The sequence below is a fragment of the Centruroides sculpturatus genome, unplaced genomic scaffold, assembly GCF_000671375.1.
Source record: "Centruroides sculpturatus isolate CEXI.00-Female unplaced genomic scaffold, Cexi_2.0 scaffold278, whole genome shotgun sequence".
NCBI lineage: Eukaryota > Metazoa > Arthropoda > Arachnida > Scorpiones > Buthidae > Centruroides > Centruroides sculpturatus.
In genome coordinates, this window is record NW_019384546.1 from 341,278 (window position 1) to 357,674 (window position 16,397).

Below are 16,397 nucleotides of genomic sequence, written 5' to 3' on the forward strand. Positions count from 1 at the left end.
GCCGTTCGTCACTGATGAGGCGTAGTCAGAGCTGGAAACACTTTTACAGCTTGCTATCTGCAATGCACTACTTGTGTGGCTCCTAAATAGCCCTGTATTTATATTCTAACTTGACATCTAAGAGACCACTCCTGAGCCTAGACATGTACAATCATTCTGCAATTTTGATCATTTGCATTCTGCACCCTGATTTACATATCCTGTAAGTTTCAAACTAATATCATAATTCCATCATGGTATTGCAATTTTCACAAGTAGTAGTGTCTATCTTGAAATGATATACCGTCAGCATCTACGAGTGCTGTTTTGTTTTTATTTTTCAACCTCTGATGGTCCATAAAACAAAGACAAGTGTAAATAACAAAATGAATTTATTACCAAAAATTAGGTACAAACGTGGTTACTTTTTGACATAAATACCTCAATCTTCACGGTGCACAGAAGTCACTCGGGGCTATATGTTGGGTGTTTAAAAAGTTACATTCTGGGTGGAAGTCTTCACATTTTTTAATGTGTGAAGACTTCCACCTCTTTCCTGAACTGAAAATGTGGCTAGGAGGGCAGAGATTTGAGACTAATGACAATTTTCAAAACAACATTAAGGCTCATCATCATAATGGCAACATTCTATGAAGAGGGGATTTCAAAGCTCGTGCACAGATATGACAAATGCCTCAATCTTCACAGTGATTATGACGAAAAGTAATCATGTTTGTACCTAACTTTTGATGATAAATTCATTTTGTTGTTTACACTTGCCTTTGTTTTATGAACCATTGGAGCTTGAAAAAAAAACAGCCTACTTACTTTAATCTCAACATTTTGCATTTCAGTATCTTTTTGTGAATATGTTTATATTACTGAAGAAAGTAGAAATGGTTCTACCAAGAGGAGTAAGGAAGTCCTTGATAATAAAGGCTTTATTTGTATGTTTTAAGTTTGGACATACAGTGGAACCCCGGTTAACGAACGTCCTGGTTAACGACCAAATCAGTTAACGAACTTTTATTTTGCAAAAATTTTGTCTCGGATAACAAACGTAACGGTATTTTGTATCAAATTTTAGTTGGTGTTAGGCATGCGCGAGTTAAGCGTTTCTTTTCCGAGTGTTTGTGCTATACTTCTTTTTTCAGTTTTGTGACTTATATATTTAATCAATATGGCATCAAAGAATGAAAAAAGTCATAGTGGCAATAGAAAGCGACAATGCGCTATCGCATTTGAGAAAAATTTTGATTAAAAGAGTAAGACAATAAACTTTAGATCAATTTCTTGCTCCTTACGGAAAGAGTTTGTTTCTTTGTTAAGTTATGGCAGCGCAACACTTGGGCGATCTGACTACGGGGAATGCCTTCCGGGAGNATTTTTTTTATTAAGTTCATCGTGAGTTCGGGAAGGCCCGCAATGGGGCGGCGGGATGATGAAGGAGGGCTCAATAAATCCGCGATGCATCACTACGAAAAATTTTTGAGTTTTTCGACCCGTTTAGATTCATTTGTAGGTCTCCGGAGAAGTAAGCTGACACAATAATTATCCTTTAGGCTGTCAGTTAAAATTATTAAAAGGACTTCGAGGAGACAGAAAAGATTGGATGAATTATCCATATCATTAGTTTGAAGGAATTTTGTTGAAAAAGAAGGGAATATAGAAAAGAATTTGAAAAATTTTTAACTGTAAAAGCTAGAAAAATTTTGTTTTAATTAAGTTCAGAATTTAAATTTAAATTGGAGACACAATCTGTTGAAAAGGAATCACCATTTATTCGGTCTTAATGTTCTGGAATATAAACTTTTGACGACCGACCTTTCAGTCGGTCTTAGGTCGGCCGAACACTGGGGACTTACAGTAGGTCGGTCGTCCCCAGTGTTCGGCAGAACTCCCAGTGTTGGTCGTTGGCCTTGAACACTGGGAGTTCGGTCGTGGGTTCGCGCATCTCTCGGACGGGCGGCCACGTGGAATTTTCTGGATTTTCTCCACGTCTGTAACGCCTGAATAAGTGCCAGTTTTTCATAAAAGACCTCCCGGGAGGCACTTCCCCCTTGGCAGATCGCCTATGTGTGCCGTTGCCGTAAACGAATAAAACTTCTTTCAACAGACTATGTCTTCAATTTAAATTTAAACTTAATTACCATGGCGATATTCTACAATTGACTTTAGAATAGTGTGGGATATATGTTTTTGTTTTTATTGGAAGTGATTTACTAAGAGTACTTTTTATTTTGTGTTTAGTGTATTATTCAATAACGTTTATTTACGCTTTTATAATCATTACTAGTAATATAAAATGTAAGCATAATAAAAAAAAAACAAAAAGGGAAATGATAATTTACATTGAGTGCCATCAATAAATATTACTGCATATTCTTTATCCATTCCTGAGTGTTTATTTTTTGACTATTTCCATCCTGTGAACATTAAGGAAGTATTATTTAATCTCACCTTTCGTAGGTTCGGCCAGGTCCAAATGAGGAGCCGTTGGTGAGGGACGAGACCCGACATTTCCAAATAAATCAGTAATGTAGTAAAGCTCCTGGGTTGTTCGCCCGGATTCGATTTCGATAGACTGGTGCGTTAACCGCCTCGGCCATCCGACCGTCAAATAAAGATGGCTAGATCTACTACTTCGTTTTCAGTAAAAATACTCTGACATAAGAAACATATATTAAACAAAATACAAACTTACATATATTCTTGATATACAGTTGCATTTGGCGTGATATATGATTCAAATGTGTTTATTTCAAATCAATGTCTAATGATAACCGAGCGGTTTAGGCTTCAACCTACAACTTTGGGATACCCGGGATCGAAACCATACAGATCAAAAAACCCGGAATATGTCAGACCCTGTTCTGCATCACCCGGTTGCCCCATTGAGCTTAGCCGCAGCGTCGTAACTAGTCTTTTATGCGCCCGATGCGAGCTTCTGTAACTACGCCCCAAAACTATACCCAAAACTTGGTTCAGGTCATTTCTGCGCCCCTTGGGGGTCTGCGCCTGTGCCTGGGCACCGCTGGCACCGCCCTAGTTACGGCACTGCTTAGCCGAACCCATTATGGACTTGCTAAATAAAGCCTTCTTAGTTCCAACAAGGCGAGTTAATACTAGTGTTATTCTTGACATATAATTGCTTATAGCACTGTATTATATTGCCGTGTGTTCACTAAAAGATGAGAAACGGTCTTTGCATTTCCTTATATCTAGAGCAAAGTGATTTTTCCAATTAGAAAGTGGTTAAATATCGTACCGACTATACAAGAAACAAAATACAGTATTAAATTTCACGATTAGCTATGTATTAGAAACATAGATATTATGTTTCAAAAATCTTTAAATTGATAGAGGTAATTTTTATAATAACAATTAGCGAATTCAAAACAAATATTTGTCTTCATTCTAAAATTATAAGTAAAGATATATGCCAAGCTTTGGTAAAGAGTATTTCATGTTTAATACGAAAACTAGAGTAATGATTTATCACCACGTAAGATAACTTATAATTATTATCATTATTGCTATACGAATTAAAAATTAATGTAAAAAAATAAATATAGATTTATAGAATAAAATTCTCTTAAAATTTTGACAGAGTACGATAAAAACTTTTAATACAGTTTACGAACGTTAGGTGGCGTGGCATACATGCGTACACCTATATAAACGTTGATGAATCGATTTGATTTCAGTGTAGTCAGCATGTTGCCGTGACGGTGGAAGTATCGTTTTGCCAGTCTTTGAATGTCGGGGAGGAGAAAACGATAATTGCAGTTTCCTATATATTTCTGTTCTGCGTACAATGGAAATAACTAATATTCGCGATTTGAAACCAGGAATGAAGAATTTAAACATCATTTTTATCATCTTAGAAATAGGTAATGATGTGTGTTCTTAACAGTTTTAAGGATTTTCTACTTCACAAAAGACTCGTCCAGAAAATCTTATTTCATCACATAAAGTTATCAAAAGTGGGGGAAAAAAAATATTATAATGTATTTTAAATCCAATATAGTTAATTCCTATTGTGGATTATTAATAACTAAATCAATTTTTATTCAACCGGTTTTGGATTCTTTACAAGTTTAAAAGTTTATATAGATTTTAATTTCCTTGTTGTTGCCCTAAATTTTTGTCATATTTGCAAATTATTTCATCTAATTGAAAAATAATTAAAAATTAACAAAAGTGGTGTATGCAATAGTCAAAAACCATCATTTTTTTTTTTACTTTTGGAAAGAAATATTTTTTTTTTTAAGTTTTTCATTCGTGATTTTGAAAAGTTAAACAAAAACCTGCGTTTGTTGGTATTGAATTAAAGGGTTGTATTAATGGTTAAAGATTTAATATATATAAATGTGCTTAATATATAAAAATCTCTTAAATCTGAATACAAAGTTTCTTTTTAATTAAAGCTTAGCTTGCACTGAAGACGATTCGCTAGCGAAAGTGAAAAACGGAGCAAATTGAGTTATTCGCTCCGTTTTTCGCTTTCGCCGGCAAATTGCGCTCGGCGTAAACTAAGCTTTAGGGTTGCTACTACGAAATGCTCTGCGTGGAATTAAAAAACCAAGCAAAATAGTCTATTTTGTTTTGTAAGCGAGTAAAAACTGTTGACAAAGGTGTAATGCAAGATGCTGAGTTCAAAATGTATTTGTTGTAAGAGAGAATTTTCCATATCTGCTGATTTAACTGTGTAGGCAGGTAAAAATTTTGAGCCGAAAAAGTGAATATTAAGTTAAGACTGACAAAGTAGCAATCTGTTAGTAATACTCTCCTGTAGTTTTTAATCATGCTAGTTTCAGCCAGTGAGCTAATTCGATGGATTAAATCAATAATAGTGTTTTGGTGAGTCTACTCTCGTTATTTGGTAGTTTTGAAACTGACTGTTTTAGTATGCTATCCTTGCAAAAGAAAAATTTTGAAGATTTGAATTTTAGTTGAAATTAAGTAAAGTTGATTGAGAGAAGATAACTTTTACAACAGTATATTCTGCATAGTGTTTTGTTTTTAATTAATCCAGTAACATTGAATATAACACAACAGAATTAAAAATTAGAAAGATATACTAGATAAGTAAATTATTTTTATACCACATTATCAGAATTAGATATTTTTTTTCAAAAAATCTAATCTACATTTTTAAAAAAAATTAGTTGTAATTCAGAAGTTAAACTATTTGTGTGTCTGAACTATTTGAACTCTTCGAAAATATCTTAAGTTAATCTGATGATCTAGCATTCCCTATTGAAACATTTACTGTTGCACAGAGTCATAAATGCACACTGGTGTCATTTTACGAAACAACTAATGATAGTACTGGAGCCACCAAATTATTGCCGTTATCTGAATTTTTCTTGTTTCGTTATTTTTCTTATTGGCTTGACATGAATTTTAGAATTCCTTTAACAACAAAAAAAAATACCATAAGCAATTGTTGCAGATTGCAGTGTACCTCAGTGCAAGAGCATTATTGTGAAACATGATGCAATACAAATTAGGTCTTTTGCAACATGATACTATACAAAAATAGTTATGTAATAGTGAGTTGCATACTTTTAAAACTTTGGAAACACCAAAAATATTCCTGTTTGCTCTTTGCATTTTCAAACAACTGATTACAGAGGTCAACAGTGGTTTTGGTGCCCAGGTATTTTGAGCTGATTTCATATGAATTTGATGTCCTGAATTCAAATATGGCATTAGTTTTTGCCTAGGAGCTCTAATTTTTAAGATATAGCATTTTAGCGAAATATATGTTTCAATATCTTAAGTTAAATCCATGGATCAAGTAAAAAAACTAAACACGGAATTTTTATTATTATATTATGCAAATATTATTCTATACAAAGATAGAGGAAAAAGTCATCAATAAAACTAAACAGTTACACATTGAGGAAGCTTCATTTNCTATTAACTGAGGGCGTTTTCTTTTTGGCAAGATATCCTTGTCCTCTGAGCATTTTTCTGCATTATCTTCAGATCCATTATCCATGCTCTACCTTTTGCAAGAAATGTTATTTTAGATTGCTTGCTTTTAGTTAAAAGATCTTCATAAATTTCCTTATATGGTGCTAAGCACTTATGAAGAATAAAGCAAGTATTGAATAAGGAAAAAATATCTGGCAATATCAAAAGAAGTGTCGAGATCTGGCAACACTGAAACAAGTTTTGAGAAGGACCACGTGTATTGACAGAAGGCAGGAAATGAAAATTTACATACTTAAGTACTAATACTTCACAAAAATTATGCAGGAAAATCTGATAGTACTTATGCGCTCGAATGAAAAATGTCAAATGAGGTATCTTTTGTATTTAAAAGCTTTATCATGTTTCTTGAACTGTTGTACGGGGATTTCCTTAATTTTAAATTAGATAAAGTTCGCTTTTAATAGTTTTTATTACTGTACATTTCATGTTGTACGAGAGTTTTACCCAATTCTCAAACTGTGTTAGAGTAAATCCGTGCTATAAAGGCACCGTGTTATACGGGGATGTTCTCAATTCTTGAACCGTCTTAGAGTAAATCCGTGCTATAGAAGTGCCATGTTATACAGGGGTTACTTGTATTTTTAATGAATATTTGTACATTTTGAATAATAAAAAGTAAACATTTTCCTGTCATACACATTATAATCTTTTGGTTTTGCTACATAGGTATTGGGTGCATGGAAAAGCAATCTTCAAAAGCTGATAGCAATCATTCAGGAAATATTGCATTTTAAATTCGCTCGATGGATCGGAGGACAAAAGGTGATAGTGTCAAGAAAATATGATTGTTTGCCTTAATACGTGCATTTGATGATAATTTGTGATTTAAACAAAATAAAATTAGAATTGTATTAATAAATTTAATTTTCTTTATTTTGATGTTTAACATCACACCTTGTCCTATATGCGAGGTTGTCTTATATGCAAGTAAATATGGTATTTTACATATAACATTTATTCAAAGAAAATTATATAATATATGTTATGATAATTCACGCTCCTTAACAATCTTTTCTTCTAGCATGGAATGAACCAACCTGGAATGCGAATTTGATTTACAGAAAACAAAAAAATTGCTGGTAATAGCATGATGGAGCATGTGCACAATCCAGAACTTTCCCTATTTGTCACTCATTATATGAAAAATCACTCATTAAGTGAGTCATTTTTTAAAAATTTGATTTGCTCATTAAGCAGGGTTCCATTCTATTTTGTTTGTGTGGTGGTGACAGAACATTTTGTTTTTAATACATACTGTATACAGATAAAAATTACTAAAAATAGTGTAAAAGCTAAATCTATATTCTGTATATAGCCGAAGGTTATTCAAAAATCAAACTATTCAACTATTAAAAAATAGTTGTTAAAGAAGCAAACAAATAGCTGTCTCTTCAACTCTAAGTCTGAATCAAAAGTGAAGTCTTTGTCTCCTATCTCTCTTTCTACTTGCATGAATTCATAAAAAGGATTAAGAAGAGTCCACAGAGGAAGTTAACGGGTGACCTTTTGAGTAAGGATTGTAGACCCCACATTCAACCTGGTATAACCTATTTATGTGCTGTATTTTTGTAAATAGTTGGTTTCGGTGAGGACAGATTATTTTGCTTTTAATATATATATAAAGATGGTTTGCTTATCTGCCCAGCTATTAACAATTACAGGGCATTTCTAATAAATCTGGATCATCATATCTAGTGTCCATATCAATGCTATAACACTTGGCTTGTTCTATATAGTTGTTTCTTGTAACATGATTCCATAGTATTCTGTATGTCAATCCTACATAATAAGTTCTCTTTTTCCCTTAGTAAGTTTGATCATATTTTCTCATCTTTTTTGGATATTGTATCAAGTTAAAGTACTATTTTTGTTGTACCAATCTTTATCATTTCAATGTTTAATTTGGTCAGTTTAATGTGTAAACAAACAAAACCATACATTATATCACTTCAGCAAGTAAAATTTAATCGAAGGTCATCCATTACGCTGAGTCAAATGTTATTTGTTCATTAAATTTTACTTCCTGAAGGGTGTGGTTTTGTTTTGTAAGATTTTTCTCATTTCAATTGCTTAAAATTATATATAATAAGTAAATTAAATTTAAATTATATACATAAATTTCTCCAGTTTAGTATTTTTACATATGAAAATCAATAATTGAGAAATTTAAGTGTATGACTGGACAATACTTGTGATGGACAAAAATGTAGTTCATTTAACAATTATTTTCATGTGTCCATCTTTTAAAGTAATTAATGTTTAATATATGTTACAACTTTAGCTGTTTTTTAATTTTTAAATTTACAGATTTTTATTAAATCAAAAGTTAAGTAAAAATATTATCTGCTAGTGTCTGACCGACCTGATTTCAAATTAATGAAAAATGCTAAGTTTTTGTGTGAAAGTATCTTCTGCACTAGCTTTGTATTAAACTGGAAAATTCAAAGATATCTAAACAATTGGCAATGAAAAAATAAATAATATAAGAGAACATTTAAAAAATTAAATACATTAATCTTTGGTAATTTTAGTAACTTCATTGAAATATTAATAACTGCCATTGTATCATTTTGTTGAAAGAATGCTGTTTAGAATTTCCTCATTGACCTGTTTAATAAATTATACAAAATTATCCTTCAAAATATATTCTAGACACACAAAATTAACATATTCATTATATTCATAACCATTCATGAGTTTGTATATTATACACTTATGAATAGAACATTATAAAGTAACTGAACTTTCAAAATGTTGGCTTATATCTGAAGCTTTTGCAATTGCTAAATTTTATTTCAAATATATATCTCCAGTTTGTTTTATTAATTAATAATAAAATATCATTGCTAAAACATGGTGTAATGGTACATGTATAACATTTAAGATTTTAACAGAAAAAAAGATGCATACACCTTTGATTCTGATAGATATTAACTGAATATATTGATTTTATTATAAGAAAATACTAAATTAGAGGTTATGGTATTTATCAGATGTCATGCAGGTGACCAAAAGTTTTTAAATTTCTTTACATAAGTAGTTTAATAAGAGTAATAATTTCTAAACTGGTTTATTTTAATGAAATAAAATAATTTACAGAATGATAGAATGGATTAATCTCGATCTTTAATTACCAGCTAAATTTAGAGCAGAAATGTCTTTGCAGCTTTTAGCTCAACTTGCCTGTAAATCTTAATAAATAATTGTTTAGCAAGTATCTTACTAAATAGAAATGCAAAAAAAAATCTCTGTAATGCTGAAACTCTGCTGATAAATGTTATATAATGATTTGTAGATAAGTAGTTTTAACATGACTTATTTAACAAAATGAACATTAAAATCTAAATGCATGGTTTTGGTGTCTTTATATTATACTTAAATGTTTGCTCCTTGTTTTTGTACTTAAACTGATAATGCTTATTTAATTTAAACTAATGTAAAAATATGAATAAATTATGTAAATCTATAATTTGTAAGCAATAAGACAATTGAAATAAACATTTTTATTTTATAAATTCTCAATAAAGAAATTTCTTTAAATTGGAAGCTACACTGATTGATTGAATGCCTTTAAACTCCAAGGAAAATAGTAGAGAATGTTCTTAACAATACTTAGAGGTCTTTCAAATTACTTCTGCACTGAGAATAGATATATAAAAATTATGGTTGAAGGGGGTTAGTAGAATGATGTAATGATTCTTAAAAATATTCCTATTTGAAATCTTTTTTACCAAAATTATTTTGATCAATGATCATAAGCAAGTTCTTGCTTATTTAAATAGTTGCATTTTAGCAGAAGTATTGCACTAAATACTAAATATATTGTATTGGAAGCATTCTAGTAAAACTTTTAATATGAAAGGATAATGGCAACAATTAAACCTTTTACAGATAAAGATACTGTTAACATAATATACCAGTAAACAGCTTTTATATTATGTACTAAGAAATTTCTAGATTAAAGTTAATGTCATCAGACTCTTCTGTAGTAAATTTGTGAATTTTTTCTATTGCCTGATTTTAAAATTAGTCTCATCTTGGCAGGAAATATAAATTAATATACTGTCTCTGTTTTACAGAAATGCTTCATTTTAATATTGGGAGTGGTAGATCAAGCATATCAGCATGGAGATGTGTAAAAATTGGTGACAAAATGTGATAGGGGGATAGTCAAAAAGGAGTTAAAATTGATGAAGACATATTTGAGTGACTCTTACTAGTAAATTTAGTCCTAAGTTAATGATTTTCTTTAAGGTCTTTCAAAAGTACCAAATGTGTTTTAATTTGGACATTTCTTTCTTGATGTTACTATATAAAGATTGATTCTCTCACTCAGGATTCATGTTGTATATTTTGTTCTTGATTTATATAAATTTAATTTCATTCATCTGAGAATTTATAAAATATATGGGAAGTGAGATTAAATTGTTATATAACACCTTATTGTATTATTTTTTTTTTTCTTGTCAATTATTAAAATTGGCAACTAAACTTAAAACTAAGACAAGAAATTATTCAAGTAGTATTTATAAAAATTATATTATTTATATAAATTTTAATTTAATGTTAAATTATGATACTATAAATTTCTTTTATAGGTAGGCCAAATACAACAAAAGATGGTCATGAAGTGAGAACCTGTAAAATAGCTGATCGTTCAGCTTGTATTAATCTTTCTGTTTGGGACGAACCAGGAAATTACATCCAGTCTGGTGATATTTGCAAATTAACTAAAGGGTAAATAGAAATTTTTAGCTTAGCATATTTCAAATGTTAAAAAAATCCTGAACTTTTCTAATTTAAAAATTTTCATTTTCTACAGATATGTAAAGTCAGAGTTTAATTTATTAATTTTGAAAATTTAATAATATTTAGAAGAATACACAGTAAAATCTACTTATTGTAATCATGGCTATTATAGTATCAATAATTACTTAATGCTATCAGAATTAGCATGTCCCAAAACAACTGAACTATAGCAAATTTTGAATATAAAAGTAAACTTTCACAAGTTTATTTTAACATTGAACTTAATGATAACTATAAGAGACCCTGATTACAATATCTTTATGTAAATAAGCTTTATTGAACTGGTTTTTTTTGTTATTAACCCCTGAATATGGCTGATAATGTGCATTTGTATCACTCTCAACCAGTGCTTTAAACACTGGTCATTATATTGCACCCACTACAGTAATTAAATTGCCAAAATTTCTTGCTTTCAATGATATGCTAACAATTCTAAAAATAATTTCAGAATGTTAACGAGTAATATACACTTTATATCCGACTTTGAGAAATTTATTAGGCAGACAAACAAAGTAACGAATACTAAACCTTTATTTTTTCTCATATACATTTCGCTTTTCTCAAAAAACCTCATCAGTGGATACATTCATTTGCCAACTGTTGTTCCCCTTATACTGTACAATGTTGTCCCAGCATGCATCTACATTCATACCCGTATTTAAATTAATTACTTTTGCATAATTTTTGATACAGAAATATCCAATAATTCTTTTTTAAACAATTTTTAGTTTTATACAATATTTTAACATTATTTCTATCTATTTTGCAATTAAATTAAATCTATTACAATGCTGGTACCATGGGTATTCTTGTCTTTTTAACTGGATTGCAGCTTCGTGTTCCTTTAACTTTTTTTCCAATCTTCTTTCTGTTTCTCCTATGTAACGTTTCAGACTAGTACACGTACATAATAATTTGTAGATGACTCCTGCAGTTTCTAGTTGTTTTCATAATAATGCTTAGATCTTCTTTGTTTATAATATTAATTACATTTGTTAACCTATTTTTTGTTTTGCTACTATACAAATAGAAAATTTATTAAATTCTGGTTTATATTTTTCAAAAAGATGATTTATATATGGAAAATTAATATATAAAGTATCAGTCTTTTGTATCAATATCAGTCGAATTATAATTAATGATTTTGTTTAGTATTACTGTTTTTCGTACTTACAAAAGAAAAATTTTGTTCCTTCTCTTTTAATAGTTGCATCAAGGTAATTCATTTCCTGGTTTATTATTTCTTCACGTGTTAATTTTAAATTTCCATCTAGTTTATTTGCATATTCCTCTTTCTCTGGCTGTGGCTGTTTGCGAATCATATATTATTAAAATATCATTGACATATCTTGCATAATAGTATATAAGTTACCTGTAGAATCAGCAGGAAACCAGAATTTTTTTTTTCTAGTTTGTATCTAAGGTACTGAAATAGTGACTGGTTTGGATTACTGGCTTCAGGTAGTTTTTTAGCAGGTCATATTACAAATTACTGTTTAAGTGTTTTATGTAGAATGTGAGCATGACTTTTCCGGTGAGAGCTGGAACTAGAACTTGAGTTTGGGAGATGTGCTTTGGCATCATTCCATGCTTTCTTGTTGGAAGTAGTGACATTGCTTTTATTTCCAGTCATGGCACATTCCAGGAAAGCATTACCATCAGTCTGGTATCAGAAGTTTCTGGCACCTATCTTTCTACTCAGGCTTTGGTTGCCTGAGAATCATGTTGCCGTGGACTTTGTGGAATTTCAGCTCAACATGAATGAGGTGGGCCGATTATACACTAATATCCAATAGTGGTCATTTCTCTAACTTTCCAATTCTCCCATAGTGTCTTCTCTGTTACTGCTACAATGAATGCCAGATCTAGCCACAAAGAATCTTCCATAGAACAGTGGCCATGTTTGAACCTATAAATCCACTGATACCTGAGACTGATTTAGTTGGTGCAAGCAGTACTGTATGCAGACATTGGATTGTCAGTTTTACACCCTTGGTGTGCTATTCTTTCTTCATTCATTACTGGAGAGTGAAATTTTCTCTGTTCATTGTTTTGTGTTTCTGTGTATCAATAATATATATAATATTTTTGGATATATACATAAATACATAATCATGATCCAACTTTAAGGCAAGTGGTCTTGCCAAACAAGATTGGTTGGTGGTCTAGGTAGTAAAGTTGTGGGTTCAAGTCCCACTCTGTGCTGTGTTTTCTTTTCTTCCAGAAATTTCTAAATTAATTAATTATAATTTTTAGAATAATAAGTGTTTTAACCACCTAATCAAAATTAATATTCAATCAAATCAAAATTAATCTAATCAAATTAGATTAGATTAATTTTNTACGTCCAAAACTTGTCATAGTATGGTTAAATGTTTCATTTGTGAAAGAAGACATTACACTGTCTACTGATGAACCCCAAGAGCCTTTAAAAAAATGAGAAAACAGCCACACTGTTATGCAGTTTTCTTCTACCATAATATACTTAAAGATGATTATCATTTGTTTGAAATATAAGAGAGAATTATATATTATTAAAGCTTTGTTATATCCCATTGCACTGTTTACATGGGCAGAAAGATATATATAGTAAAGAACCATAAACTGCAACAATCGGGACAAGAATATCTCTCATATTGATTGTTGCAGTTTTTAAATATGGCATCTCAGCCATGGAAACTCAATTTGGATGGTGTATTTTAGTGTATAAAAACACAATGGCCATGATTAATATGGTAGGAATCTCAAAATTTTGTAAATGGGGATAAGATTTGGAAACTAGAGATTTAGTGTAGATTATATTGTGTGTTTGTAAGAAATTATTAGAAGAGATATTGATCCACTTTCATGAAACAGTAAAGATAGATCAAGATCATTGATACAAAACCTATCTTGGTTTAGTCATCCATCTCCTGATGATGCAGAGATGTATTGAGTACACTACTTTAAAGGATTGTTTTTAAGTACAGGACTGAGTTTGTCTCAGTAGACTCTTGAATTTTTGATCCAATATTGTTTTGGAGCAATAGGCATTATAACTGATATTGAACAGGTGTTTTCACAAATCCGTGAGAGAAGAGATGATTGATGTATGTAGGTTTCTATGGTGGAAGAATGACAAGAGTTCAAAATTTATTGACATTTGTCCCATTGTCTTTGGTGTAAAATAATCTTTTCTTGATGCTACAATAGTTCCTTGTAATTTTTAAAAATTCAAAAATGAGGAGATGAAGGGCTGATCTGTAAGCTAAAGCTTTTTATAAGGACAATTTGACTGTCAAAAGCAAAGAAAAATTATTGCAGTTAGGAAGCCAAGCTCAAGTGATTTATGAATGTTGGGCTCATAATTGGAAATCAAACAGAAAATCAAATGGTACTTGACTTGGAATGAAATGTGCTGATAACTGTTTAAACTCTAAAGTGATTAATACATTTTTTCTAACAAATTTAAAGTAATATCTTAAGATCATCAACCACAGATGAACAATAATATATAGACTTGCACAGTGTACTACAGGCAATTAACAGTTGTAGGATAACAGACCACATGACACTCATTAGCATACATCATCTCCAACATCTCAAACATGCTGGAAATACAATAGCCTTCTATTGGCTGCCTGAGCCAAGGAAATGAAACAGCTGACAAACTTGCAAAACAGGAACCAAGCAAGAACTTTTAGACCATACTATTAAAAAACTTTATAGCTGTATCAACAAGTACTGTACATACACAACAAATGGCAAGAGGACTGGGACAAACAACTGAACAATAAACTACATACCATAAAACCAGAGTTAATAAAATGGACAACCAGCTAATGGAAAAATTGGAAAGAAGAAATAGTGCTTGTCCGACTGAGAACTGGACATATGAGACTAACCCATAACTTTCTGATAACAAGTGAGTGATATCCAACTAATATGCTCAACTTGCCACAGCCCACTTAACATCCAACATATATTACTAACATGTCCTCAGTACAAAACAGCTGGAGAATGCTACCTTTGACAACAAATATCTTTAGACATCCAAGCTCTATTGAATATACTAGATAAGAACAGACAAATTTGACCTACAATGGCATATCTGAAGGCATACAACAGAACAACTGACATATTAAGATTCAAGAGCCCTCTTGAGTCTTAATATACCCTTGGGAGCATATATCAACATAACTGGCTAGACCTGGCACTTTTCAGCCTACCTAGGCTCTTATTCCACACAATTCCAAATCCAACCAACCTTAAGATGATCAGTTAATTTAACTAATAGTTAAACATCCAGATTAATATGCTTTGTTGTACCCCCAAGATAAGAGAAAAATGCTTAATTCTGGAAACAAAATTAAATTTTTATTTAGTAATGTTTGTTGTTGTTATAAGGACATTAGCTGTAAAAATTAGTAAGTGTATTAGAACAAATGCATTTGACAGTGTGAACATCTGTGGACATTTTCAAATTTTAAAATTACAAGGAAAGTTATAATTATACAAATATTAATAAAGTAAAATTCAAGTGAATATACAGGAAATTATAAACCAAACAAAAACATCTGAGTTGTAAAGAACTTGGACCAAGTAAAATTATGACAATTTTGTTAATAGTCAAGTTTTTTTTTATGGTGAAGATACATTTTGCTTTGCTTTGAAGTGACAAGCTTAAGAAAACAGTATAGCTAAAACTCTTGTACCACTTCAAAAAGCCAAGCTTATTTTTACAAAAGAGTCAAATTTTTTTTCTTAGGAGCTTGTCTTCCAAGCTGTCATTTCTTACTCAGTGATTATTTTTTTTAAATATTTCAAATGTCTTTATTTGGATATCAAGTATTTTTTTTGGTTAATGATTGTTACTGCACCAAAACCTAAGATAATGTCTGTACGTTTCTGTTGGCATTTGACAACACTATAGCTGCCAACAAACACTTTTCAACAAAACAAAGAACTAGTACGAAAAGGGAGGTTAGGTTCCAAAAATTAAAAAACATGCTATTATATTTTCATAATTAAGATAAATATCTTTATTAAAATTTTTTTAAGAAGTGATACATATTAATATAAATTAAACAATGTTTTCTTCATCATCACTAAGCACTATTAACTGAGGGCGTTTTCTTTTTGGCAAGATATCCTTGTCCTCTGAGCATTTTTCTGCATTATCTTCAGATCCATTATCCATGCTCTACCTTTTGCAAGAAATGTTATTTTAGATTGCTTGCTTTTAGTTAAAAGATCTTCATAAATTTCCTTATATGGTGCTAAGCACTTATGAAGAATAAAGCAAGTATTGAATAAGGAAAAAATATCTGGCAATATCAAAAGAAGTGTCGAGATCTGGCAACACTGAAACAAGTTTTGAGAAGGACCACGTGTATTGACAGAAGGCAGGAAATGAAAATTTACATACTTAAGTACTAATACTTCACAAAAATTATGCAGGAAAATCTGATAGTACTTATGCGCTCGAATGAAAAATGTCAAATGAGGTATCTTTTGTATTTAAAAGCTTTATCATGTTTCTTGAACTGTTGTACGGGGATTTCCTTAATTTTAAATTAGATAAAGTTCGCTTTTAATAGTTTTTATTACTGTACATTTCATGT

At 30.7% G+C, this 16,397-nt stretch overlaps 1 protein-coding gene across 2 annotated transcripts; it reads left to right on the forward strand.

Moving 5' to 3' along the window:
• The first annotated feature begins 3,676 nt into the window (after positions 1–3,676).
• Positions 3,677–13,054, forward strand: LOC111623506 (SOSS complex subunit B1-B-like). 2 transcript variants are annotated; one of them, XM_023366105.1, is made up of 4 exons: positions 3,677–3,872; positions 10,584–10,722; positions 12,424–12,560; positions 12,625–13,053. In XM_023366105.1, the coding sequence occupies exons 1-3, from the start codon at positions 3,797–3,799 to the stop codon at positions 12,509–12,511; spliced, it is 303 nt and encodes a 100-aa protein (XP_023221873.1). In that variant the 5' UTR covers positions 3,677–3,796; the 3' UTR covers positions 12,512–12,560; positions 12,625–13,053. The 2 variants fall into 2 exon arrangements, with proteins under 2 accessions (XP_023221873.1, XP_023221872.1); XM_023366104.1 differs by having other exon boundaries at positions 12,424–13,054.
• Positions 13,055–16,397: the final 3,343 nt, after the last annotated feature.

Bases quoted from the DNA above. Each gene is read 5' to 3' on its own strand.
- LOC111623506 (XM_023366104.1), top strand. From the start codon at position 3,797: ATGGAAATAACTAATATTCGCGATTTGAAACCAGGAATGAAGAATTTA. The intron at 3,873-10,583 runs GTAATGATGTGT...TTTCTTTTATAG, and splicing joins TTTTATCATCTTAGAAATAG to GTAGGCCAAATACAACAAAA. The intron at 10,723-12,423 runs GTAAATAGAAAT...TTTTATTTCCAG, and splicing joins ATTTGCAAATTAACTAAAGG to TCATGGCACATTCCAGGAAA.